This window comes from Dissoconium aciculare, assembly GCF_010015565.1.
Source record: "Dissoconium aciculare CBS 342.82 unplaced genomic scaffold K489scaffold_14, whole genome shotgun sequence".
Lineage (NCBI taxonomy): Eukaryota > Fungi > Ascomycota > Dothideomycetes > Mycosphaerellales > Dissoconiaceae > Dissoconium > Dissoconium aciculare.
The window spans coordinates 525638-549574 of NW_022984964.1; the positions used below are offsets into that span (position 1 = coordinate 525638).

Genomic DNA, 23937 nt, shown 5'->3' on the forward strand with positions numbered 1-23937 from the left:
GGTGTCGACGAATGAGTTCCTTTTCCATACACCCGGAAGTCGAGGGGATCAAGAATTCTTGAAGAACAACATGAGAAGGAAATACTGTGCAGTACGATTTGGTAAAGTGGGTCCATGGGCCTCCGTAATCTATGCCTCAGGCATAAAATTGTGGTCATTACGCCGACGTCACCCGCGGTCCTTCTGTTGGAGCTTCCCACACAGCTAGACAGGAAGCAGGCAAGAAAATGCAACTCCCTCCGACTCCCGAATTGGTATGGAGTATTCGAGGAAGACAACATCACTTGTAGAAAACCACCATATTCTGCTCGCCCGCTATCATCCGAGGCATAAAAACTGACACCATGGGTATTTTCTGCGGCTGCTTCTCCGCATTGCAACAACAATTTCGTGAACCTGGCTGAGCACGCAAGACTATTGCACACGCGACACCCAAGAAGCAAGAAATCATGGAGTATTTTGAAGCAAATCCGAAGCCGGCGTCTCTGGACCGACATTGTCAGCTGGCACGCGCATTTGTTCAACGTCACGTCGAAGAGAACCGTCGAGTCGCTCTCGTCACTTCAGGCGGAACTACTGTGCCACTCGAGAACCAGACTGTCCGATTCATTGACAACTTTTCTGCTGGTACGCGTGGTGCCACCAGCGCCGAATACTTCCTGGAGGCAGGATATGCTGTCATTTTTCTACATCGACAATTTTCTCTCCTGCCGTATAGTCGGCATTACAGCCATAGCACCAATTGCTTCCTTGACTTCATGACGCACAGCGCCTCTGGTGAAGTCGTCGTGGAAAACGAGTACCAGAAGCAGATGGACGTCGTCCTGCAACGATATCAGAAAGCCAAAAGAGAGAATACACTCTTGCTTGTACCATTCACTTCAGTCAACGAATACCTCTGGCATCTTCGAGAATTTGCCATGACTCTGCAACCACTCGGCGCCAATGCCTTGTTCTATCTAGCAGCCGCCGTCTCTGATTTCTTCGTCCCGGCAGAACGCATGGTCGAGCACAAGATCCAATCCTCGGAGGACTTCAACACAAACAAAGCCAACGGCATACAAGCGGGAGACGCCAACGAGTCCAAGGCTCCCGCAGCTTACATGTCCAACGCCAGCCTAGTCATCAATCTCGATCCAGTCCCCAAATTTCTCAAACTCCTTGTCGACGGCTGGGCGCCGCGTGCAATGATCATCTCTTTCAAACTAGAAACCGACCCGAAGCTCTTGTCGATCAAAGCTCACAATGCACTGAACAAGTATGCGCACCATTTAGTCATCGGGAACTTGCTAAACACCAGAAAGTACGAGGTCCTATTCGTCAGTGCCGGTAGCGAGGACAAATGGATACGGGTTCCAGTACATCGTCGCACGAAGAGCGTTACAAATATCAAAGAAGCATTCGCAGAGAGGGCAGCGGAGAATAGCGATTCCGCTGCTGCTCGTGACGGTGGCAAAGTTGGGGACGGTGACTCCGTTGTGGAAATTGAGAGTTGGATTGTGCCCGAGGTGGTCAAATTGCACTCACATATGATTGAACATGGTGATCCTCGGAAGTTGCCTGTTGCGGTTCAATGATGTCTGCCTGTGCCGAGAGATCCAGAAATAAATTGTTGCAGGGCCGAGACCTTGTTGATGGACATGCACCGCCGAGCGGTCATGGCGATGGTCGTTTCGAAATTTAGAGAGCTTGCTTGGCGGACTACCTTTGATCTGCTGATCTGCTGTGCCGTATCTTCCTTCGTGAACATGCCTCTATGTCACGCAGAGAACGAGTTTTTCTTGGACAGTTCTGTCACAGCGCTGCGCGATGTTGTATCAACACACTATTGCTAGCTCACAACAACGTGATTTTCCACGCAACTCTCAGAACAAAATTGCATTCACCAGAATAAATTTCTATACATCCAGCCGTCATGAAATACTCGAAATCTCAAAATAACATTCCTAGCGTGGTCCCTCCCAAGCCTGGCGCGAACGCATCGTTGCGGCGTACGTTCGGGGTGGACGCCAAGCGCCCCATTCCGAAACCGCAAGCCCAACTTGACCACGACGCCGCAAACGACTCCGCCATGCCCAACCCACATAGTGGACATGCGCATCCGAAAAGCAAGGGATCCATGGGCTCAGACATCTCCATGTCTCTAATTACAATGACAACGCCTCGGTGCGCACTGTCGGACCGGCGAAATTCATCTATGCGCATGCGGCGCGGGATGCTCTGAATTGCTCGCCCCGGAGCCTATCAATCCAGATGAGAAGGCGGTGGCGCGGCCGATTGCATGGTTTGACCAGCGATGATTCGAGATGAACAACATCGCGGTGAGGGGTGCAAAGACAGGAAATGTCAAGGTCTGGGCTGAGGAAACAGATATATAAGATGCGATGCAACGACGACATGTTGGGAAGATCATCAGCTTCAACTCACTTCTTCTCAACACAACACTTTCAGACTACAGTCGCAAGATTCTCGTTCAAATAACTCTTCCACCTCAATCGCACATTCGCCTATTATCACCATCACCACCATGCGTTCCACTTCAGTCGTCGCTATGCTCTTGAGCAGCACCGCTCTCGTCGCGGCCAACCCTCTTGGCACTACCCTCAACTTCAACCTCGACAATGAGGTCTTCACAAGTCTGATCGCCAAACGACAGAGCGGCGGCGACACAACCGCAGCATGCCAGTCCAAATTGCAGGCAGCCTGCACCCCTGGCCAACAAGCCGCCTGCTACCAGGCCGCGTGCAGCTACGAGTGTATCGTCGACGACGCCGAAGGCAAACGCTGCTGCAGCGAGAGCGGCAAGGATCTGACTGCCCTGGAAACCTGCCTCGTCAAACTCTTTCCACAAAACAGTACAACTGCGACCGGCTCTGCAGGCCCCACAGGCGCTGCCAACGCCACTCGCGCGGGTACCACTGCGGCACCGACATCCAAGCCTACTGGCCCTTCCACTGGATCCAACACCACCTCGCCAAACGCCGGTGAGCGCATCGGTGGTGGTGCTGTTCAGTTGGGCATGGCCGGAACCGCTTTCGCCTGGGCTCTGTCTCTCCTGCTTCTCTAAGCGTGAGAGCAAGAACGGCATGCGCTGCTACCACGACATTCGACGATTATTGTGCTCACATTAGCAAGCGATGGATATATGTTGAATTTGTGTGGCTCCTGTGTTGATTTTATCTGTACGCGATTATAGCATTGAAATTTCCAAAATCGTTGTTGCAAATGATTATTTCGCATCATCTCACAATTTTTAAACCCCGTGAGGTCCCTTATTTCAGATCGAGCGTAGTTTTGATCTCACAGATCGTACATGTATAGTGTTTACGATTCGATATTCCCAGTATTCAATCGATCGGCTTGGCGATTCGACGCAGACCATGGAGATGGATCCCGGATCCTGTGTAGCATGCATTGCTTGACATGTTTTTCACCTGACATCCTAATCGCGATCATGATGTCTATCCCAGCACAGGATGAGGTGCAAGATCGATGTACAGGCATTACACGATCGTGGGCAGACGTTGGCCGTGCAAGTGTTCTATTTTTAGAAACGGGCTGAACGCCGCATCGTTGCTTACATCCGAAACACGAAACTGCAGGTGTCAATCGACAGTGCGTTCTTCAGAGACGCGCGACGTCCAACCAGATTTGTCCGAGCACAAATATGCTTCGACTAGATGATCTTCATCAAGAGCTCAGTCGTTGGATACATGGCGGGTGATGGCATGGGCCTATGATTCTGTTGCTCCGAGGGTTTGCAGTCCGCTGAGCTGTGCCGCCTCCTCCCCCGACCAAGTTTCAAAAAGTTGGTCATGGTACTGCGATGCTGCGGCGCAGACGAGTTGGTGGCCTCAGCTGCCTGTTCGCTCGTGCGAATTGCGTCTTACTTATTTCTTCACTCCACTCTGTGATGTTTCAAGAATAGAATGAAGCACAGGCTGATTTGCTCCATTGCCTGACCAAGTCGTTCTGCAGGGAGATGCATTGTGGCACAGCTCATCGTGAAAATTTTCGATGCTTGGATCTTGCATTGGAGTTCAGCCTGACCGAGGCGTTCGCTTGAGTACCACTGGCGAGGTTGAGATCAATACTCGATGGTGGCGATAGTGGCCGAATATTATAATGTGAAGAGCATTCATCATTCCGGCCTCAGGATCGTCCTCCAACAGAGACAAACCGCTGCTCGAACGGGAAACATAAACATGTTGTCCACGAAGCATCTGATGCTTGCGGCGCTGTTCGCGAGCAGCACGCTCGCCTCTGCCGTATCCCACAACCAAGAGGTCCTCAAGCCCGAATCCGTCGCCCGAGTAACCAACATCAACACATACCGCGACTGCTGGGAGACAACGCGAGAGGCGTGTCGCGCCGACTACCAAGATTGCGGCGACGCGCTTTGCTCAAATGTCTGTCTCGACTACTATCCCGGGATTGCAAATTGCTGCACCAGTGCCGCTCTTAACGGCGATCAAGTTCGCGACTGCCTCTCACATTACGTCCCGAAACCCGTCGAGACAGGCGATTCGAAAATCTCAACGAAAGTCAGCATGGCTGGTCGCACCACCTCTCTGAGAGCAAACACGACCAAATTATCTAGAGTCAATTCAAAAAACTCGGCACCGTTGACTTCGACAAACCCAACCAAGCCCAACGGAGAGAGCAGACTCACCGCCATCGGAAGTGGAAAGCTCGCTTTGGCTGGAATCATCATCAACTCAGCCTTGTGGATGTACCTGCTATGAATAACGAAGTTCATGACCGCGCGTGCGCATCCTTACTGCCGATCGATCATGCTTCTTGAATAGCACTGTTTGCTGCTGCAGAGCAGATCCTGCGGACCTTGTTTCGATTCTCTGTTTAGACATATACTCTAGATTCTCCAATCAGACAGCAAGTTGCTGAATATCACATCTTACGCCGTTCACATTGTTCTCATTACACCTTTGTGTGTGACACTGCAAACCAATCATCACATTTGACTGATACGATTTGAAATACAAAATTATGGAGGTCGTTGCAAAACGGACTCTACTGGTTCTCGGCGATTCAAAGCCTCATCAAATTTCCCGGTCACGGCGTTGATGTGAGGCGGGACGCGGATTTATTTTGGGAACGACTACGCCGCACATTTCCCTATGCGAGGAAACGCACGATATGCAGTCTCCACTTCAGGGTCGTATCACTCTATATTGGAGCAGCACAGCGGTGGAAACCGGTGACAGGTCTCCTCCAGGTGTTTGATACTGTCCCATGACCATGGTAATATTTCGGGCTCACAGTACGGCTGTTTCTTCTCGGATATACCGGTGACAGAGACCTACACAGCCTGCTCGCATTCACTGCCACAATTGTTTCGATGCTTTGACGATTTCGGAGACGACGACTCGAAGTTTTGTCTACAACACAGCCCCAGATCGCATGTATCGAGAGCCCCTTTATGATGCCGAGACCTGATGGATCCGTCCTAATTCGAGTCCAGACTTCTCGGCAGAGTGGGTTGATGAGGAGGAACATATCCCAGGGATAGTCCACACTTTATTCATCCGTGCTGAATGCAACGACCAAGGAAGAAGCGATGACGATTCCTCAAACCATCGTGGTCACGACCTTTGAGACTGGCGGGGTGAAGACGACAGCCACGTTCGTGCCTGGTTAAATTTTTCATATGCTGCCCTTATTTGGCAGAACTTTAGTTCCGTGATGTCTTGTGATTGAATAAGCCCTTAGACCGATTCAATATCTTTGAATACAGAGTACATGACTCTCCTACGCAGACTCTCTGATCGACCAATCGCCAGAGCACGTTTTCTATGTATGTAACCTTCTTGATATCGATCAGTCCGCTCGTCCCACCACCAGTAGATCTGCTCTTGTCTTCGGCAATGAAGATTTCATTTTTAGAAATAGGTGGCGCAGGGCCATGCGGCGTAGACGTCGGGACATATCAGTGCTTCGGAGGCTTGTTTCAAGCCTATGAAGCGTTAAAATTTGCTTGGTTGAAATTTATTGCGGCGTTGATGTTTATTTTGACAACTTTGCGGCGTCCTGGTCAATATCCTTGCGTCGAAAATCGGTGAGCAGCCTCGTGAGAATTGTTATAATAATGGCTCGGCATCGAGACAAAGATCTCGAAAACCAACGACCACGCTTGCAAGAAAAGAACAGCTGTAGTCTTTCGCTTCCGCTTGGTTCACCATCCGTCATGACTTCCTCGATCCGTTACACCCTTGTGGCCATCTTGGCAAATGTTTTCATTCACGCCTCTGCGACCTCTTTGGGTCCTCAAGAGCAAACCCTCCATCGACGAGTCGTTGGAGACAATCTGCGTGCCCCGAAAACGAATGATACGCGCATCGACAACTGTTACTCCTAAATTGAACTTCAAACCTTATACAATTCCAGGCCTGGCGCTCCTCTGTGCGAGTCGTCGTGCCTCAACCCGTTCCCACAACTCTCCCACTGCTGCGAGGGTCCCGACGCATCAGGGTCCAATCTCACAGTGGAGCAGGCCGATGCCTGCATGTATCAGTACGCGGTCTGGACCCAGAATGCCGACGGATCGGTGACAATCTACTCCTCGTCGACACGTGCTGCCCAACAACTCACCGCTGAAACTACTGCCGCTACTGCTGGGAACACTGCTGCGGCGAACACTGCTGCCCCGGGTATCACCGCAACCGCCAATGCATCAAATGGCACCAACAACGCAAACAAGACTCAGTCGCCTGCGACTACGACGAGCGGCACACCAAGCAAGACTGCCGCTGCTGCAGGTGGCCCGACGACCTCCAATGGAGTCGACAAACTTGCTTTCAGCCACGAACAGCATATTGGAACTGTCGGGTTGGGATTCGTGTGGCTGCTGTCTGCATTCCTGTTCTGAGATGGTCTGCTTGTAAACCGATCGAGTTGTGTCTGGAGAAGGGTATCGAAAGCGAAATGTTTGACGAGTGAATATGGGAATTTGTTCAGATGCACTTCTTGTTTTCATTGTTGTCGGATATGTCTGAGACGTTGTTGGAATTTATGATGATACTGTACCTGTGTTGTGCGGAATACCCATTGTCTATCGTCGATAGTAGACAACGTCGATGTCCAATATTGGACGAGGTCCCCGATGCGCCCTGCAGATGTTAACCATGCACAACTCTTTGTATTTGAGGTGATAGCGCAATCATGTGATGATGCTGAGTAAAGAAGGGCGATGGCCATCGCGGCACCACTTGAAGAATCGCTCGCCTTTTGCGACAGACGTCTTTCCAACAAGGTCTCCGCCGCCCTAAATTGATGCGCATGCCATGGAGGCAAGGATGTTTCAAAAGCCGAGCAGCGGACGTCGTCAATAACAACAACCTTTACCCAAACCCTAACCCGACGATCAACCTCGAAGCAACCTGACAACACCTTCCCTCCGTTTCCTGCTTCTCGTTTCCTGACAATGGTGTTGTCATGTTGGAGGTCATACTGTGTTGAGAGAATTACCGCGAGCAGGGGATAGAGCCGAGAGGAGGAGGAGGAGTCGAACGTGACTTTGGAAGGACGTGACGGGATACGGGAGGATTGATGACTGCGCATTCCACCCTCGCCCAAGTAATAAGTTGCGTGAAATGTGGTGGTCAGACGGGTCAACTCGAATCATTACATACCTAGGTATTTGAGACGTGCCTCCCCCAACTTGTCCCCAAAGCCCTCGGCTCTGAGTTCGCCGGATTTCCGAGAACTGTCTGTATATTGTAACCTCCTCGACCTTGTATTATTGCCGACACAACATCCTCACACCAACCAGGCTTCGAGACAGACAGCTTTTAAAGGTTCACCATGACTGACGCTACGCAGACGGTCGTTTTTATTTCGGGTGTAGGACGAGGTCGGTCTCACGCCGTATGATCGGGCTTATCATCCAAAAACCCCTCGGCCAAACCGGTCTCCAAAACTCAGTACTGAACCTTTACTTTTTCCCCTCTAGGAATCGGAAATGGTCTCCTCCAAACCTACCTCCAGCGCGACAACCACCTCGTCATAGGCAGCGTTCGCGACGCTACCTCCCCTCAATATGAGAATCTGAAGTCCCTCCCTACGGGCTCCAAAACCCGCCTGATCCTCGTCAGCATCGAGAGCACGTCCCCAACCTCGGCCACGACCGCCATCCAGGCAGCCCAGGACGCCGCAGGAGGCGTCTCCCACATCGACCTCGTCATCGCTAACGCTGCTATCGCACCGAGGTCCGCCCGCGTCGAGAACGTCGCCGAATCCGACATGACCGCCGCCTTCGATGTTAACGTTCTGGGCCCGCACCGTCTGTTCAAGGCAACGTACGAACTTCTCGGCAAAGCGAAAAAGCCCGTGTGGGCGACGATCTCCAGCGCCGCGGGTTCTGTGAGCCTATTAGAGGGGTATGGAGTCTCGCCGCTGTTGGCGTATGGCTCGAGCAAGGCGGCCGTGAATTGGCTTACGGTGTCAGTCTTTCCTCGCCCATTCACTTTGCTTCAAGGTTCTTCTTTCTGGGCTTGAATCTTCTTTCGCCTTGTGTTAGGCAATCTGAGCTCTGTTCTTTTGTATTACAATTAAACGTAATCCACTGCTAATGTTGAATCCGAAACAGTGCCATCCATGCATCGAACCCGACCTGGATCGCCACTGCTATTCAGCCCGGGTTTGTCAGTACCGACATGGGCCGTGACGGATCCGCAGACCTGGGAGTCCCCGCGCCGCCGACGGATATCTCTGAAAGTGCGAGCAAGATTGCAGCTTTCGTAAGTCTCATTCTAGTTAGAAATGATGTGCACGAACAAGAAAGCATATTTTCTGTGCCAAGAAGGACGCCGAAGCCTGCACCTTGCTGTTGTTCAACCAGCGGACTTTATGCTAATCATGTCTTATACTTCAGCTGGACAACGCGACTCGCGAGAAGGACTCGGGAATTTTGTACGATGTCATGGCTGAGAGCAAGTTGGCTTTCTAGAGAGTTCAGCTTGTCTTGTTGCAAGTTCCGCCGCCGAAGTGCGAAATGTAATGAAAACAGTAGGACACGATCGCAAACTCATGACATCTGTTGGGCTGAAATGACTGGATTAAGATCATTTGTAAAGACGGAACGCCCAGTCGTGGGCTACTAGCTAGGCACACACATACTCGACAAACGTGCTCGAAAATCGTTGCCATCAAAGTCAGCACGACGGAACCGCTTGGCTTGCAATCTTCTCACGGGGAAGTCCCCCCTCTAAACAGTACCGGAACACCCATGTCCGGAGCTCATCGCGTTGCTACCGCCCCGACTGTTGACGGCCTTGTGGCAACCATAGTCGCCCTGTGCCGAGATGCACGCCGTCTGACCCCCATTGCAGTTGTTCGGGCTGTAGGCAGTGAGGTACTGGCCATTACCTCCCTGGTATGTCACACGGAAGGACTGGAAGCCCCCGAGTGGAGCGCAGCTATCATCGTACACGTTGCGCGATCCGGCGGGCGTCTCGCAGTTCTGATCGGCGAAGAGGTCGACGATGGCGGCGTTTGCCAGGGCCAGGCTGCTGACCAGGCCGATGAAGATGGTTTTGGGGTACATCTTAGCTTGGGATGAAGTTGCTGGTGGGAGTCCTGCAGGATGGACCTTCGATCTTCTCGGTATTGTTCTTGGAGAGAAAAAATAACTTGTGAGTGGCGCTTGGTTGCTTTTGCGATACCGATGATATTCTCAAGATCATGTTAGACCTGTCTTGAGACTCTTATATACGTGCTCTCGCGATCCCGTCTCTCTTACTGACGCGTCCAAATCGACATGCTGTTCTATGCTGACAGTCAGACGGGACGAGAAGCTGATTATATATCCGCTCTCGAAGAGTTTCAACGTGCTCAACCTAGGCGGAACGAATTCGCGCAAGTCCGACGTGGACTCACGAGTGACGATCTCCGTCAATCGAAATAATGAACGACAATTGGATGATCATCGGGAATCTCGAGACCGACATTGCCGAAGTTCCGCGCTGTGAAAGCCCAGGCATCATTCTGTAACGGGAGTTGCAGCGCTTGGAGATGTACGGTCCGATCGTTGCAAAATCATGTTTGAAGCATTGCGGATATACGGAGCGCACATCCGCGGGATTTGACGTTGCCGTACGGACTGGGAAGCTTTTGTATCTCACCAAGCTCCTTCTCTCTTTCATTTGCCTCCTTTCTATTGATGAGGAGGTCAAGCTTCTCTTTTATAAAACAATCTCGTGAAGTAGAGTTCCCCAATAATCTTACAACGTTGCCGCCTCTTGTCTCTCTCTCAGAAATTTTGATGTTATATACTTCTCCGCCTCACTCCCTTTTGTTTAGTGTTACACCGCGGCACTCTCCCCCAATCCCCATAAAACACCCTCATACACTCCAAACATGATCGCGGCGCTGGGCACCACTCTTAGCATATGCGGTACTAGCCCACCATATAACGCAGCCATCCCCTCCTCTTTATACACGGTGGTCAGACAATTAAGAAGACCGTGATATTTCATCCTGCCTGACGCATCCACCGGCGCTTGACGAAGTCTCGTCCGGACGACTTCGTGGGGATACGTGATCAGTGCGGCAACGAACTTCGCCCCTCCGGCGGCGGTGAGCTTGCCGGTCCATTGGACGGTTTTGTCCCAGAGGTTTGGTTCGCGATTTGATGCGTCGAGGAGCGCTTGGCGGCGGGCGAGGCTGGCTTTGGCGCGTTCGTAGAGGACCCATTGGAGAGTGCTTTCACTCACGCCGAGATATGAGGCGGAGAGACCGCGGTAGAGACCACGGATGCCTTCGTGTCGGATCGTCTTCACGAGGCAGTCCCATGCGTTGAGATATTGTCGTCCTTGGCCTGCGCCAGAGGCGTTTTGCTTGTCGAGTTGTAGGCGCGTCTTGACGACCCAGATTGGATTTGTTGCGGTCCCGGTGATGATACCTGCAGTCGCGGCGGCGAGCATGTGGACGTATGTCGACTCCTGCCCCTGGAAGAATGTCTCTGAGTATAACCTCTTTCCATTGCCATATGCCCAGAAGTTGATCGCTCTGGCGGGGACCACGCCGATCAGGTTTGGTCCTAGACCCTTGAACAGTGCTCGCCATCCTTCGACTTTTGGAATTGCGCCTAGAATCTGCATCGTTTCGGTGATGTGCAGGACGGATGCGCGAGCCAAATTCATCTGGCTAGGATGAGGGATCCCCTTTGCTGTTCGCAGCGCTGAGAGATGATCCTGGTAGAATGTGCTTTGTAACCGAGTCTTGAGTACTTCTAAAGGTGCCGTCAATACCGCCGAACTCATCCCTCCCAATGCGCCGCCGACGAAATGTGCATAGGGGCGTCGCTCTTTAAAACTGCTGCCGGCGTCTTCCGCCGGCGAGATGGCTATCGCTCGGACATCTTTGTCGTTTTGATGTGATGAGGACCGTATGCTGTCGGTAGTGGATGTGTAGGTGGCGGATGGCGATATTGAGGCATCGCCGGCCTGCGCATATGCCGGTGCCGCGACCATTCGAATGTTGGCGAGGATGTCGATGAGTTAGATGCGAGGCGCAAGCGTTCCTGTGGGTTGCAATATGGAGATTTGCTGAGATTCGATTTACATCCGGAGTGTCAGTCAATCTCAAATGATGCCTGTTGGTTTCGTGGCGACGATGGATGCGAAAGATGGTGATGGAGGCGGCGATAATTATTGGGAGACGGACGCGTTGAATAAATTCAGGGTTAGAATTGATTGACCACCTGCATGACGGAGTTTATCGACTCGCGGAGCGGATTCCGCGTCCAACGAGCCAGTGCTGAAACAGGGATTGGTATGAGCCCGTATCACGTGGTAATGCTTATCTAATACAACGACCCTTCTCAGGCTTGGAACATTTCGGCGATTCTACCACGATATTTCTTGTGAAAGAACCTGCTGACTACAGGTACTTCTACCGAAGCCCACGGTGCACACGGATCTACGTAAGTCAGTATCGACATTTTGTATACTTCACAACTCAAACGATGACCTCGCAATGATCGAGAACAAGCGGAACACTGGTGGAAACCAAATCGGCGTAAGGAAAGCCGGACTGCCCCCTTTTGTCACTCGACTGCCAGCACTGCCTCATTGTGATGAATGCCTGTGGCTGCATCCTTCGCCGCCACAACATTCGACACTGCCCCATTGTGTCGCTCTGCACGAGGACCGTATTCTAAAAGGTTTTGTCAGATACCATGTTACATATTATTGAATGGATATAAATGGGGATTGGATTCTGTTCGTGTAGAGCTTATATCGTTATCTCCAAGTCACCTGAGTTGACTTCCTGCGCGCCATAATAGTACAGCAAAATGGCATCGACGGCACCCTTCATTCTCGAAACAAGAGGATACTCCGCGAATACTCCCAGCTCTGGCACACAATTTCGCACATGGAGTAAGACCTTCTTCGTAGATCATCTGAAATGGAGAGACTCAAGTCCCGTCCTCACGCAGCAGATCAAATTACAACGAGATCAGTCCGATCGACCCAGCTTCATCGATCTGGCTGACGACGTCTTCGAGCACGTCCTGCAATACCTACGAACGGGTATCTTACCCGTCTTCTATGATCAATCCAAGGGTCACGACTACACTTCCGGAGACGTTCGTCAAGATCAAGACTGGCAACCAAACCTTTGTGACCAAGCCATCAAGCTGGAAGGGCAAGAGCTTATACTTCGATCAACTGTTTTCGGGCAGGTGGAACGACAAATCACCTGACGGCTCGTACTATATCGACACCGATGCGCAGGTCTTCAAGCACATCTTACTTTACCTTCGCACTGGCGTCCTTCCAATCTTCTATGACAAGACCACCGGTCATGATGAGATACCCTACCACCAGGTCCTCAACGAAGCCGAGTACTTCTGCATTGATCGCTTAGTCAGGTGGATCAATGGAAAGACTTACCTGAAAGTCGTTGATGCGGAAGTCATCACGTGTGATCTGTGGTGTCCGTCGCTTCCTTACGACAATGGACCCAAACAGGATTCGAAGAATAGGATACTCTATCAATGGAAGTACCCTGGGACTGTCAATATGCCGTTAGCGAGTAATATGGAAGGCGCCGTGGTTGCTTTTACAGAGACGAAAGGCAAGGAGACTGGTATCGCATGGCGAATCAGCCGGAAAGAGTGGGATTTCAACAGCGATATTTGCACCAATCCATTTCGCGAGCAAATGTAGTCGCTCCCGGAGAATCAAGAGGTATCATGATAGATAAGTCGTCGCTCGACAGCAAGGATATACCCCGACGGTGGCCTTTCCTTTCACCTATCAACATTGGCATACTTCAAGCTGTTCCACGAAAGAATGTTGATTTAGGTTCTACGCGGCTGTATCTCTGCAGAGTACTCCCCGGTATCGCATCTCTCCGTTCTCCAGCTTGGAAAATGCCACATCTATCCCCCCCGCGTTCATAGGGAATGTCTCGATCCATGGTTGTATGTGATGGCGATCGGCAAATTCCAGCATTCGTAAATGATTCTCGCGCGATGCTTCTGTTGATGCGATGAGGCGATGGCCAGGAAGTACAAATCCCATGTATGGTATACTAATGGTATCCTGCTGAATGGTCATGAGTACAATCGTGGCCCGCCTTGCAAGGAATGGCAGAAGCTTCTCAAGGTTCGGGACTGCATTTGCAGTGATTAAAAGGACATCAACCTTCTTGAACTCGTTGGCCATTTTAGGGTCGTCATCTGCTTGCAGTCGCTTCAAATCGACAATTTCATGGGCACCCAACTTTGATACGTCCTCCTTTTTGGAGCTCTTCTCCATCGACGACGAGAATACCGTGACGCCACAACCCATCGCTCTCGCGAACAAGACCGCCATGTGGCCAAGGCCACCCAAGCCCACTACTCCAACTCGATGATGACTTCGCGTACCCGCAGCATCCAATGCCTCGTACACAGAAGCTCCCGCACACATCAGCGGAGCAGCATGCTCAGATGCCACCCCATCGGGAATATGATAAGCGAACTCCGCGTCCACAATGCGGCCATCACCAAAAGCGCCTTGCTCGGTATCACTGAACGCAAAGCCTCGCGCGTCAGAACAGTACTGCCTGTACCCGCTCACGCAGGTCGTACAATGACCGCATGATGAATTCAGCCAGCCCCATCCAACGCGATCTCCAGGCTTGAATTGCCCCGATGCGACGCCGATGCCGACAGCCGAGACGATTCCGATGCCCTCATGGCCGAGCCCGCAGCCACTCGGCTTCGCGTGAACGTCGGTGAAGCAGATCCCGGAATGCGTTGTGCGGACCAGGATGGAACGAGGTGGCAGTGGGAGTTGTACGGTGCGGACCTCGTATGAGGATGTGCTTGATGAATAGTAGTAGGTGTGCAACTTATGCAGCGAATCTGGTGCCGGATGGCCAATCTCGCTTCGATGAGACATCCTTGCCGCGATGCGCCGCGAGGATACAAAACCTGTGCGTTGGCGATCTGATTCGCGGCAGTTTGTAATCTCATTTGAATGCAATGTTGCCCGGTTGTTTTTCATGCGATCTACAGCATGACTGAGGTCATTGATCTCTTTCGAATGACGTCATTCCTTACATCCTGTATGTGCCCGTGTGGTATCGTCTTCTACATTCATCAATGTCTTTGCGTCTCTGTTTGATGACGGAGAAAGTGCAAGCATATCGCTTGGACTCAACGGCACACAGATCTGAGGATCGTGGGGAATTGTCCTGGAGATAGATCGAATGAGGTTTTCAACTTATGGCAACCTTGCATTTGTCCCTTTAGTCCGCTTCGAGGTTATTCTTCCTGGTTTCAATATTCGAAATTGAACAACTTGATCTCCTGTTCCGAGAATGGCGGCGAGAACGGGTATATTTCGTCCTCGTTGAAGTCTCTCCCTTCTTCTAATCGATCAATAAAATCCCTAAATTTGATGTTGAGAACGTTTACAGGCACATCGAGGCCTTGGAAATATGCCCTGAAACCAGATTCAGGCTCCTCCTTCAGCCAGGTCTCGCCATCATCATTCTGACTTCGTGGCACGAGCTGGAGCCCTGAAGGTGAAAGTGCAGAGAAGTTCCAATCTTGATTTAGCCTTCGGGTATCCCAGAAGCAGTACCCCATCTTTCGTAGCTCGTAGCGCTTAAGTAGGTTGAACTCGCCATTAATAAGATCATGGGTCTCTGCCCATTTCCAGCCACAGCTTGGACCATCGAGAGAGTTGTCCTCTTGGGGTACTTCTTCATCACCGACCTCGCAAATTGCATCATCTGCCGTGGTCAACTGGTCGTCATCTCGATGCAAGCACTCCAGAATAGACGGGTGGCATTTTGCTGTAGCCAATAGATCGACGATGTACAATTGATTGCCAGGAGAAGGTTCTGACAACCATTTCATGAAAGGCGGACCTCTGGATGCGAAGTAATGCAATGATCTTGCGCATGGGGGAAAGCCATGCCAGAACGGATCGTATCCATTGAGTTCTATCAAAGCACCGAGATCCCCTAGTGATACTGGTGCCAATACTGTGTCAGGCTGTGCAGCCAACTCATACGCTACGCTGGATATTTGGCGATGCGTGTGCTCTCGGGCGCTTCTAATCACGTCCTTTGCAGCCTCAACGAGAAACTCCTCCACGGCGAGTATCTCTTCCCTTTGCCATGCTTGGTACCTCTTCAAGAAGTTCAATGTCTGATCGGATGCTTCGTGGCAATTGCCACCCGTTTGGCGACCTGGCGTGATTCGACGGTATATTTCGAAATTCAAGAATGAGCGCAGAATCCTGCTTTTCTCGGGTTGACTCATGCCCCGTTTCGCATTCTGCGCCCGCAATAGCTTGCGAGAAGCTACACGCAACGATTTCGCTTCGAGTAGATGCATGAAGTAATCAAGCAACCACCATAATTTGTACAAAGAAATAAGGAGGCTGTAATTGTGCAACATCAAAGGTTGGAGTGCGTGACCATCGTGTTAGCTCACCAGAAGCTCTTCTCGCTGCTTTGAAATACTCTTGTGGTCGTTTCCGGCATACCATGCCTTCGATGTGGCAGCGGCTTTGCAAGCTGCAACGGCAAGGTAAATATTCCCATGTGGCAAGGCGTTCATCATGACTGTGGCGAGGATGGCAACTCGGCTAAATTGAAATGTCTGGTAGACGTACTTTGAGCTTACGATGAGGCTATAAAGATCGTGCGGTGTGTCCAGCGATTCGACAATCTGTACAACGAGTTCTGGCGGAAGCTTATTGAAGCCTGAATGAGACATCCGGGTTGATTCCGGCGTGCTGCACATGCTCATGTTGTCCGCTGAGCTCAAGACGCCCCGCAGCGCTCAAGGGACCGAGCTAAAAGAAAGGATTCAAGAATATGGCTTCAGGGCATTTGAATAGCAACCTTGTATTTGAACTCTGCAAGACAAGGAGAAGAGGCATCGGGGCAATGTGCCACAATCCTTCGATCTCGCGAGCCTGGTGGAGGGGCGCGAGGCGCCCGGCCTCAGCCGCTGTCCGTGCATGTTGCCGCGGTGTATCAGACTTGCAACGCAGGCGAACGTTCGAAAAAAGGAGGATTCTGAGCACGACTTGGTGTCCGACTTTTGTCCAAAAGAATCGACAATGATTGCTTCCATGGTACGGGAATGAACAAGATTGAACTTGCGGCGCCTTTTAACAATCGGAAGCATATTTTAAGGAAAGTATCAGGGACGCTCCGGCCGTGTCAGGGTCATTCAACCTATCTGCACTGCTGCCCTTGACTGCCCAGTCTGATCAACATCTCCCTGGCCAAAGTGCCGAGATATTCAATATCCAATGTTTAATTCTTCCTTCTCTCTCTGGGAAAATGTTATTGGAGGACACACACCGTCACCGTTCTCACCATCGCATATCTCGTCGTTGTACGGGTCGTATTCGGGGCTGAGCTTTATGCGGGCAAAAATGCTGTCGTCCGCTCGGTGATCCAGCATTCGAGTCGTGATAGGAACGTCTTTGAAACGGTGTTCTACGAAGACTTGCGAGTCTTCTGGTCTGTAATCATCGATGTTGTCCCGTGCAATCAAATTGAGTGTACAAGACGAAACTTCAGAGATGTTCCATTCGTCTAGTAACCGTCTAGCATCCCAAAACACATAGCCCATGCTCCGTAAGGAGTACCTCATTAGCCAATCATGGGGCATCGATGTGAGTTTATTGCGTTCCGCCCATGTCCATCCAATGGTTGCAAGGTTTGCGGCCCCATCTTCGCGCGTGCGTCCCTGGTCGTCGTTGCCGGAATCTGGCGATGTGTTGCCACCCGAGAGGATACGAGAGATCGAAGAATTGCATTCGGCCATGGAGTATTTGGCGATAACATGCACTCGCTCGTTATCCTTCAAGGTGGAAATTCATTTTAGGGATGGAAGACTTCGTCCGACAAAGTAGGCATGACGCCGTGTGTTGAATTGGGTGTCTTCGTCGAATAGATCCAGTCCGCTCTCTTCCAGCTCTAATTGAAGCTTTGACAGTGGCCTTTCCTCGATCAATTTCGCGCCGGGTTTGGCAGCTAAGTCGTAAGCCACCTCGGAGATCTAACGGACTAGGTAGTTTCTGGTGTCGTTGAGAATATCCTTGGTGAATTCGGAGAGGTACTCATGAACGGAGAGAAGCATCTCCTTCTTCCAAGGTCGACGCGGTGTCAGGAACTTGTGTGCTTCCGTTGAAATTGTCAAATCACTGCTAACGCTTTCGTGTTCGCTGTATTCGATAAATGCAAGGAAGAGTCGCCGGAAGGTTTCGTGCAAATAGAAGCTAGACTGGAGCCGATCAAGCTCAATCATGCTGAGCGAGAGGTCAGCATGGTTGTCTATTGTAGGCAGCGTCTGACGAGCGATGTCGAAGGCCCGGCGTACGAAGCGCACGATGAAATTATTTAAAATCCACCAAAGTTGATACATGGACAACAATAGATCGTCATTTTGAGAAAATTAATCTCCGGACTGACGACCTTGCCGATAATTCTCCAGGAATTCGGTGCGTGCTTCGACGAAGTATGCTCCTGGGCTGTTGACCCACCATGATTTCGCAATCTCGCCGGCCTTGCACGCAGTGGCAGCGTAGTGAATACTTTCATACGGCATTGCGTTTGAATCACGGCCACCAAGATAGTGGGTGCGACTGCATTGGAAGGCGTGATGATAAAATTCCGAGGTGTTGATCAGTGCCCAGAGGTCTTGCGGGGTGCTCAATAAACCCATGGCGTGAACGACAAGCTCCAGAGGCAGGTTGCTGATATTCGTCCGAGACATCGTGTTATCTGCGGTCGAGCGCGAACTGTACGTTTGTCGTCGAGGTCGCTACTTGTTCCGGTTGTAAGGATTTACAATGCTTGTACACTGTCGTCAAAGCCAATCTGAAGAAAGACACAAACAATTCCGTGGACGCAAGGATTGTTACTGTCGCGCTGCAGTCCATCAATGATTCAGTGCGACCGGCTCCCGCATCCATGGTTTGTTTTGCACGATGCTTGAGATAAATTGTGGATAATTTTATAGGCATCGTCATTTCAGATGATGACGAGAAGTTTATTTCAATCCCAACCTTAAAATTGCAATCTTGGGCCTGCTTGTTTCGCACGCTGGGCGGCCTGTCAGCGGGCGCCTAATTAGGCGCCCGCCTCCGCCCCTTCACTCCAAAGTCCCCTTCAATGCACGCCAATAGAAGCGATCGAAGCATCATGTCTTCGCCGGTCTATTGGCATTAATCTTGTCCAAAATCTTGCCTGCACCAGCCTCAACCAACTTCGCAGCTAATTTCTGACCAAGCGCCACAGCTTCATCGACCTCCGACACCCTTTCACTCAAAGACTCCTCTACTGCTTGCAAGCCATCGAGGCTGACTACGATGGCTCGCAAGTTCAAGACATGGCCCGCCTCGTCGAGCCAGTCGCTTTCGACACCAATCGGGACGCTGCAGCCGCCCTCGAGCCTCCGCATGAGTTCACGTTCTGCGAGACAGACCAGCGTTGAGCTTCGGTCCGCTAAAGGTTGGATGAGTCCCAGTGTCTGAGCATCACCCTTACGGATCTCAAGCGCCAATGCGCCTTGACCAACCGCGTGGTAGATCCCGCCATTTTTGGAGCTCAGGTATTGCGTGAGACGGTGACTCAGACCTATGCGCTCGAAGCCGCAGGCAGACATGATCATGCACGTGAATTCGCCGTTGGGATCATCAAGCTTCGCCAGCCGCGTCTCGACGTTTCCGCGAATGTTGGCAAATTTGAGGTGAGGATGGAGTCGTTTGAGTTGTGCGGATCTTCGCACGGATGAAGTGCCTACAACAGCGCCTTGTGGTAGGCTATCGAGGCTGGTGTAGGGCAGGCCGGCTTTCACAATCAGAGCATCGCGAGGAGAGTCGCGGAGCGGGATGACAGCCAATTCGCACGAGTCCGGTAAAGCCGTCGGCATATCTAATTTCCGCAGTATTAGATTGCTCGTTTCTCAGATCATTGAAATGATCGAACAAACCCTTCAAGCAGTGAACAACTACATCGAGTTGCCCGGTAACAAGTTTCTTCTCTAGGTCCGACGTCCACAGGCTCTTCGCGCCAAAAGCATATAATGCAGTCTCTGTATCCTTATCTCCGAGGACACGGATGGCATCTATTTCAAAGGTCCGATCGGGAGCAATGGCTTGCAGGCCGGCCCGAACACCTTCGGCCTGGACCACGGCGAGGTTTGAGCGTCGAGTGCCGATGCGCACCGGGGGGAGACCGCTCGTTTCCGCCATGACAACAAGTCGACTTAAGCGTTTTGGATGTCCTGATGTGAAGATGAAAGAATATCGGATTGCACATCCAGTAGCTGATATCATGCAAATCTAAAAAAATATAGTGGATATTGCGCAGGATTGGTGTGCGACTCGATGGGCCAGCGCGGCAAAGGACAGGTCTCCCATGACACCGGAGCACATCTCATTGGCTGCTATCTTGGATTCGACATGACCTAAAGAATATGTATGATTCAAGATAAATGATGAAACTCGGCCGAAGACTTCGCTGCTCATTGGTTGCGGACTGAACTATATCTTGCGGAAAGCTTCCGTTGTGGGGCGTCGTTGATGCAGATGTCGGGAGTCTGTCCGCTCTCTCACACTAAGCCAAGCAGCGGAATGCGACAGAGTTCGCCCTCCTCGGATGGTAATCAAAATGCGCAATAATCAATGAGAAAAAGAATGTGAACAAAACATGATGCATTTTTTTAAAAGTTCATAATACTCATAGTGTGTGTAGGTACAGGATATGCAAGCGCTCGTGAACCAATTGAATGAGAGTCCCCCCGATGCTGATAGTTATGCAAACGTTCCTCATGCCAGGTGCTGTGCAACTTTTGCATGCGACCTGTTGACAATCCTCCGTCGCGCTTTATGCTGGACGAATTCTTTCAACCAGAGAGGGCTGGAGCCAAAGATCCAAGACGAGGCTCTTGCCATTCGGTGCAGGAATGCCAATACGCCATGACGCAGCATTCGACGCGATCGTGCTGCGAGCTCGCCGTCCGCATAGTCGCAATGTTGCCAGGCACATAGACGTCGAATTGCTGCCCGTTCCCGAGTTCCGTACCGTACGGGACGACGGTATTGGATTCTTCCCCGATCGCGACAGCAATGAAGGCTGAAGGGCCGGGCTGCATGACGACATCGTAGTACTTGTACTGCGCATAGCCTGGGCGATTCTCGAAAAGTGTGATGGTGAAATGATTCTGTTGATGGCCGTAATTGTTGGTTCCAACATACCAAGAGAAGACAACGGTCCGCTGACCGACAGGACCCTGGATTCGGTAGAAGACTCCGTTCCTGCTGCCACCACCATAGATATAAAGACCACCGCCTTGGCCAGCGAAAGCATAGAGATAGACGTCTTGGATACTGATATAACCGTTGCTACCGACTGCGATGGTGTTGCTGAGTATCCCGCCAACGCCAACGGAGAAAGGCAGCTGAACGGTCGCCTCTGCGTAGGCGACTGCATACTGGTTGCCACCGATCTGGCCATTCTCCCAGGTACCCCAGATCGGAGTGAAGTCTTTGTAGCCAGGTGCGACAGTTGGCACAATACAACCACTGAGTGTCGTGCTAGTGATTGTAGTGGTGGTTGTGGTCGTGGTCACTGGAGTCGGCGCCACCGTGATGCTTGTCGATGTCGACGTCCCAGTGGCAACGGCGGAGCAGGCCTCGGAGATGCGGGTAGCAGGCCAGCCAACAACATTGGCTGGCGTTGCAACGGCACGTGCCACGAGCGCGCGCCTCGTAACAATGTTGGCGGGAGCACCGGTTGGGACAGTGCCATTGGCTGCAGTGATGGTCTGAGAGACCATACCCAAAACGACAGCACTGTACGCGGGAACGGAGTCCACGGTCGCAAAGGTAGTTGTAGCATCGACTGTGAGGGCATCGGTGTTGCTACTCTCTTGACGTTTCCAATAGATATCTGCTGTTGTTACGGTCGTACTTGAGGTTTGGGTGGCAGTGGTAACGCTGGGGGCCGGAGTGGTTGTGGTGGTCGTGACAGTAACTGGTTGGACGTATCCTAGATACGATGTGCAGAAATCACCACCACTAGCCTGAAGAGAGCTAATGTCCGCTTTGCAGATAGGCTGGACGTCCGGACGGCTGTAGAAGAAGCTGTAGCTGTAGGTGTACTTCGCACCAATACGATCGTCGTACGACACCACGTTCTTGGCGTAAACCTTGTCCCAGAATGACGTGTACAGAGTGCACATCTGACCTTGCTGGTAGGAACCAGTCTTATTGGTCATCGTCAAGATGTAGGTGCCGAAGGCAGCGCATTTGACGGGCTTGCCAGTCTTTGGGGGATTTTCCAAGTTGTACTTAGTCTGCGCATCGCAAGCAGCAGAGCAGAGAAGGGGGTTGAAAGGTCCCTCTTGGAATAGCTTATAGCCAAGGTACGTGTAAGTGCCAGCACAGTCATCCAGGGGCGCGTTCATGGCCGAGGTGTTCAAGCTCTGGGGGCTCCCGTAGTTGGGAATAGCACCACCAAGCTTCCAAGAAGTGTAGCCGTTTGAGCCAGCGATTGCTACCTGGAAGCCAGCTTGCCACTGACCCTGGTTCTGGGTGGTAGTCGCAGCAGTCAACCCACTACCCCAGAATGAGCACTTGATATTCGCGAAAGCCGGAGGGTTCTGACAGGCTCCGCCTGGTTCCTGGACAGGGTCTCTTTCCATGTAAATGTTGAAGCTCAGGCATCCCGAGATAGAGTTACACTTGTTGGCACACCATTGAACGTCATAACCGGTTTGTCCCTTGTTCACGACAGCATATCCCAGGTACCCAAGAGCGTTGCTAGCTCCAGCGAGGTTGCGAAAGTTCTGAGTGTAACCGGAAGGAGTCGGAGCAGCAAGGGCGACCGATGAGATGGTCGGGTCGGCCTTGAATGCACTGTAGCTGTCGACGTTGACACTGTAGTAGTTGGATATGGTAGCCTGAGGAGCGCAGGCAGTTCGTGCCTCCAGTCCTCGCCTGCCCAAAGCAGCAGTGGTGGTCGGCTTCACGAGATCATCATCATCCTCGCCGGCAGCATTGATCGGAATGGCGGTCACGGCCGGGTAGACGGTGAGCGGATTCTCCGTCTGATCAGCCACGACAGCTTGGATAGCCGTGGCAGTGGCATACGGGATGATCTCCGATTCGAGGCCCGCATGGGAGGTGAATGAAGGCGGAGGCAAGCCCAAGAGATCGTCGAAAGGCAGAGCATCTGGAGTGGGCAGTGCCGAGTAGGTGACACCATCCGTCACGGTCACTGATTGTGCAGCAATCAGAGCGGCAAAGGCTGGCACTAAGGCCGTGAGGCGAAGCATGATGCAGAGGTCGATGGTCGATCAGGTGAAGGCTTCGACTCGCAACAAGTCAATCCGCCGACGTTGGCAATGATGATGCTGGAAGTGGTAATTATGGGATGGCATCTTAGAAGCGGCGAGGCGATCGTGGGTATTTATGTCCACTTATCATCTGGAAGCCAGCCTATGCTCACTCCAACAACCATTGTTCATGAATAGCGGACATGCGTTTTGCTATGCTCGACGCCATCTCGGACACAGCGGTCGCTTGAGGTCGAACCATTGCTGCTGAGGTATCGAGGCGATCGGATGCCAAGGCTCGATTGCATGAGAAGATGTTGGAAATGCCAGGATGTCGAGGGCAAGTCGGTGCGGCGCGGCCGATCAGGCTTGATGAGCGGACGGGACGAGGAGAGCGAGATACAGGGGAGGTCGAACATTGGCAACGCCATTCATTGAAGCCACAAGTGCACACTATACTTCGCCAAGCGATGTAGATGGGTTTCTAGGTGGTAAGGCTCGCCGACCATGCCATGTAAGCAATCTCGACACATGGCATGCGATGCATCGCGGCGCCAGGTCCGTCCGTTCAGGGTGGATCGGACAGCCACATGGCGTTTCGCACGCGCCGCCAAGCAGATTGATATTAGCGAGACTTAAGCTAGTCGACACCATCAAGCGTTCGAAAAGACGGGTGGTGCCATGAGACATTCAAGGATGCATTGTCGAAATTACATAATGGATCTGGATTTTCGAATGTCTTGCATCAGGAGATCTAGACGTCCCTGTGATCGATAGCTGCCCAGATGTTGTCGAAAAGGCGGGAGTGCCGCTCCCGCTCTCCTGATCCTCGAGCTGTGGCTTCCAAGGTTGCTTGGCACAGGCGCGCCTCGAGCTGACTTCCCACCTGCCCCAGGTGCGGACGAGTGAACAACTAGGTAGGGACTGTGTTGTACTGTATTCCCTACCACCTGCTTCCATGGATACAGGACTGTTCTCCTCCTGCTCTTCCGCCTATCATAGCGACACAGATTCCGTTTGGACTAAATTGTGACGGTCTCAACAGATCGGTGCCTAGTAAATTCAAGTGCTCTCATGAAATCCTGCTTCGCGCAGGAATCAGCATTGTCAGC

At 51.7% G+C, this 23937-nt stretch overlaps 15 protein-coding genes across 15 annotated transcripts; 6 read left to right on the forward strand and 9 right to left on the reverse strand.

Annotated features, from left to right (window-relative positions):
* Positions 1 to 239: 239 nt before the first annotated feature.
* Positions 240 to 1755, forward strand: K489DRAFT_77694 (DFP-domain-containing protein). The gene has a single exon (XM_033608913.1). It carries the CDS (start codon positions 450 to 452, stop codon positions 1575 to 1577), a length of 1128 nt encoding a protein of 375 aa, XP_033456271.1. The 5' UTR covers positions 240 to 449; the 3' UTR covers positions 1578 to 1755.
* A 304-nt stretch (positions 1756 to 2059) lies between these two features.
* K489DRAFT_384157 (uncharacterized protein) lies at positions 2060 to 3242 on the forward strand. Its single transcript, XM_033605791.1, has one exon. It carries the CDS (start codon positions 2528 to 2530, stop codon positions 3065 to 3067), a length of 540 nt encoding a protein of 179 aa, XP_033456272.1. The 5' UTR covers positions 2060 to 2527; the 3' UTR covers positions 3068 to 3242.
* Positions 3243 to 4205: 963 nt separating this feature from the next.
* Positions 4206 to 4745, forward strand: K489DRAFT_373686 (uncharacterized protein; the record flags this gene model as incomplete). Its single annotated transcript, XM_033603446.1, has 1 exon — positions 4206 to 4745. The coding sequence occupies one exon, from the start codon at positions 4206 to 4208 to the stop codon at positions 4743 to 4745; it is 540 nt and encodes a 179-aa protein (XP_033456273.1).
* Positions 4746 to 6523: 1778 nt separating this feature from the next.
* K489DRAFT_373687 (uncharacterized protein) lies at positions 6524 to 6886 on the forward strand (the record flags this gene model as incomplete). The annotated part of the gene is made up of 1 exon (XM_033603447.1): positions 6524 to 6886. The coding sequence occupies one exon, from the start codon at positions 6524 to 6526 to the stop codon at positions 6884 to 6886; it is 363 nt and encodes a 120-aa protein (XP_033456274.1).
* Positions 6887 to 6946: 60 nt separating this feature from the next.
* K489DRAFT_77740 (uncharacterized protein) lies at positions 6947 to 7887 on the reverse strand. Its single transcript, XM_033608914.1, has one exon. The coding sequence runs from the start codon at positions 7576 to 7578 to the stop codon at positions 6991 to 6993; it is 588 nt and encodes a 195-aa protein (XP_033456275.1). The 5' UTR covers positions 7579 to 7887; the 3' UTR covers positions 6947 to 6990.
* K489DRAFT_384159 (NAD(P)-binding protein) lies at positions 7621 to 9060 on the forward strand. The gene is made up of 4 exons (XM_033605792.1): positions 7621 to 7870; positions 7970 to 8459; positions 8606 to 8756; positions 8891 to 9060. The coding sequence occupies exons 1-4, from the start codon at positions 7822 to 7824 to the stop codon at positions 8963 to 8965; spliced, it is 765 nt and encodes a 254-aa protein (XP_033456276.1). The 5' UTR covers positions 7621 to 7821; the 3' UTR covers positions 8966 to 9060.
* K489DRAFT_77841 (uncharacterized protein) lies at positions 9033 to 9796 on the reverse strand. Its single transcript, XM_033608915.1, has one exon. The coding sequence runs from the start codon at positions 9560 to 9562 to the stop codon at positions 9224 to 9226; it is 339 nt and encodes a 112-aa protein (XP_033456277.1). The 5' UTR covers positions 9563 to 9796; the 3' UTR covers positions 9033 to 9223.
* A 523-nt stretch (positions 9797 to 10319) lies between these two features.
* On the reverse strand, positions 10320 to 11489 carry K489DRAFT_390905 (mitochondrial carrier; the record flags this gene model as incomplete). The annotated part of the gene is made up of 2 exons (XM_033606644.1): positions 10320 to 11321; positions 11376 to 11489. The coding sequence occupies 2 exons, from the start codon at positions 11487 to 11489 to the stop codon at positions 10320 to 10322; spliced, it is 1116 nt and encodes a 371-aa protein (XP_033456278.1).
* Positions 11490 to 12358: 869 nt separating this feature from the next.
* Positions 12359 to 13260, forward strand: K489DRAFT_77913 (uncharacterized protein). The gene has a single exon (XM_033608916.1). The coding sequence runs from the start codon at positions 12570 to 12572 to the stop codon at positions 13188 to 13190; it is 621 nt and encodes a 206-aa protein (XP_033456279.1). The 5' UTR covers positions 12359 to 12569; the 3' UTR covers positions 13191 to 13260.
* A 71-nt stretch (positions 13261 to 13331) lies between these two features.
* On the reverse strand, positions 13332 to 14411 carry K489DRAFT_326469 (GroES-like protein; the record flags this gene model as incomplete). Its single annotated transcript, XM_033601906.1, has 1 exon — positions 13332 to 14411. One exon carries the CDS (start codon positions 14409 to 14411, stop codon positions 13332 to 13334), a length of 1080 nt encoding a protein of 359 aa, XP_033456280.1.
* Positions 14412 to 14791: 380 nt separating this feature from the next.
* Positions 14792 to 16276, reverse strand: K489DRAFT_373693 (uncharacterized protein; the record flags this gene model as incomplete). The annotated part of the gene is made up of 3 exons (XM_033603448.1): positions 14792 to 15905; positions 16011 to 16112; positions 16140 to 16276. 3 exons carry the CDS (start codon positions 16274 to 16276, stop codon positions 14792 to 14794), a joined length of 1353 nt encoding a protein of 450 aa, XP_033456281.1.
* A 169-nt stretch (positions 16277 to 16445) lies between these two features.
* On the reverse strand, positions 16446 to 17308 carry K489DRAFT_434560 (uncharacterized protein; the record flags this gene model as incomplete). Its single annotated transcript, XM_033608560.1, has 2 exons — positions 16446 to 16732; positions 16855 to 17308. 2 exons carry the CDS (start codon positions 17306 to 17308, stop codon positions 16644 to 16646), a joined length of 543 nt encoding a protein of 180 aa, XP_033456282.1. The 3' UTR covers positions 16446 to 16643.
* A 234-nt stretch (positions 17309 to 17542) lies between these two features.
* K489DRAFT_413153 (uncharacterized protein) lies at positions 17543 to 18259 on the reverse strand (the record flags this gene model as incomplete). Its single annotated transcript, XM_033608005.1, has 2 exons — positions 17543 to 17792; positions 17952 to 18259. The coding sequence occupies 2 exons, from the start codon at positions 18257 to 18259 to the stop codon at positions 17543 to 17545; spliced, it is 558 nt and encodes a 185-aa protein (XP_033456283.1).
* Positions 18260 to 18441: 182 nt separating this feature from the next.
* K489DRAFT_384164 (porphobilinogen deaminase) lies at positions 18442 to 19955 on the reverse strand. Its single transcript, XM_033605793.1, has 2 exons — positions 19478 to 19955; positions 18442 to 19419 (listed from the first exon to the last, which is right to left on the reverse strand). Exons 1-2 carry the CDS (start codon positions 19737 to 19739, stop codon positions 18686 to 18688), a joined length of 996 nt encoding a protein of 331 aa, XP_033456284.1. The 5' UTR covers positions 19740 to 19955; the 3' UTR covers positions 18442 to 18685.
* Positions 19956 to 21667: 1712 nt separating this feature from the next.
* Positions 21668 to 22423, reverse strand: K489DRAFT_291830 (uncharacterized protein; the record flags this gene model as incomplete). The annotated part of the gene is made up of 1 exon (XM_033600201.1): positions 21668 to 22423. A coding segment is annotated over one exon (756 nt), but the record flags the coding sequence as incomplete, so codon positions are not given.
* Between the last annotated feature and the right edge of the window lie 1514 nt (positions 22424 to 23937).

Excerpts from the sequence above, each read along its gene's own strand:
- K489DRAFT_77841 (XM_033608915.1), bottom strand. The coding sequence starts at position 9,562 with ATGTACCCCAAAACCATCTTCATCGGCCTGGTCAGCAGCCTGGCCCTG.
- K489DRAFT_77740 (XM_033608914.1), bottom strand. The coding sequence starts at position 7,578 with ATGCGCAGTCATCAATCCTCCCGTATCCCGTCACGTCCTTCCAAAGTC.
- K489DRAFT_384159 (XM_033605792.1), top strand. The coding sequence starts at position 7,822 with ATGACTGACGCTACGCAGACGGTCGTTTTTATTTCGGGTGTAGGACGA. Across the intron at positions 8,460-8,605 it reads GCCGTGAATTGGCTTACGGT|TGCCATCCATGCATCGAACC; the intron begins GTCAGTCTTTCC and ends AATCCGAAACAG. Across the intron at positions 8,757-8,890 it reads CGAGCAAGATTGCAGCTTTC|CTGGACAACGCGACTCGCGA; the intron begins GTAAGTCTCATT and ends CTTATACTTCAG.
- K489DRAFT_77913 (XM_033608916.1), top strand. The coding sequence starts at position 12,570 with ATGATCAATCCAAGGGTCACGACTACACTTCCGGAGACGTTCGTCAAG.
- K489DRAFT_384157 (XM_033605791.1), top strand. The coding sequence starts at position 2,528 with ATGCGTTCCACTTCAGTCGTCGCTATGCTCTTGAGCAGCACCGCTCTC.
- K489DRAFT_384164 (XM_033605793.1), bottom strand. The coding sequence starts at position 19,739 with ATGGCGGAAACGAGCGGTCTCCCCCCGGTGCGCATCGGCACTCGACGC. Across the intron at positions 19,420-19,477 it reads AGTTGTTCACTGCTTGAAGG|ATATGCCGACGGCTTTACCG; the intron begins GTTTGTTCGATC and ends TGCGGAAATTAG.
- K489DRAFT_77694 (XM_033608913.1), top strand. The coding sequence starts at position 450 with ATGGAGTATTTTGAAGCAAATCCGAAGCCGGCGTCTCTGGACCGACAT.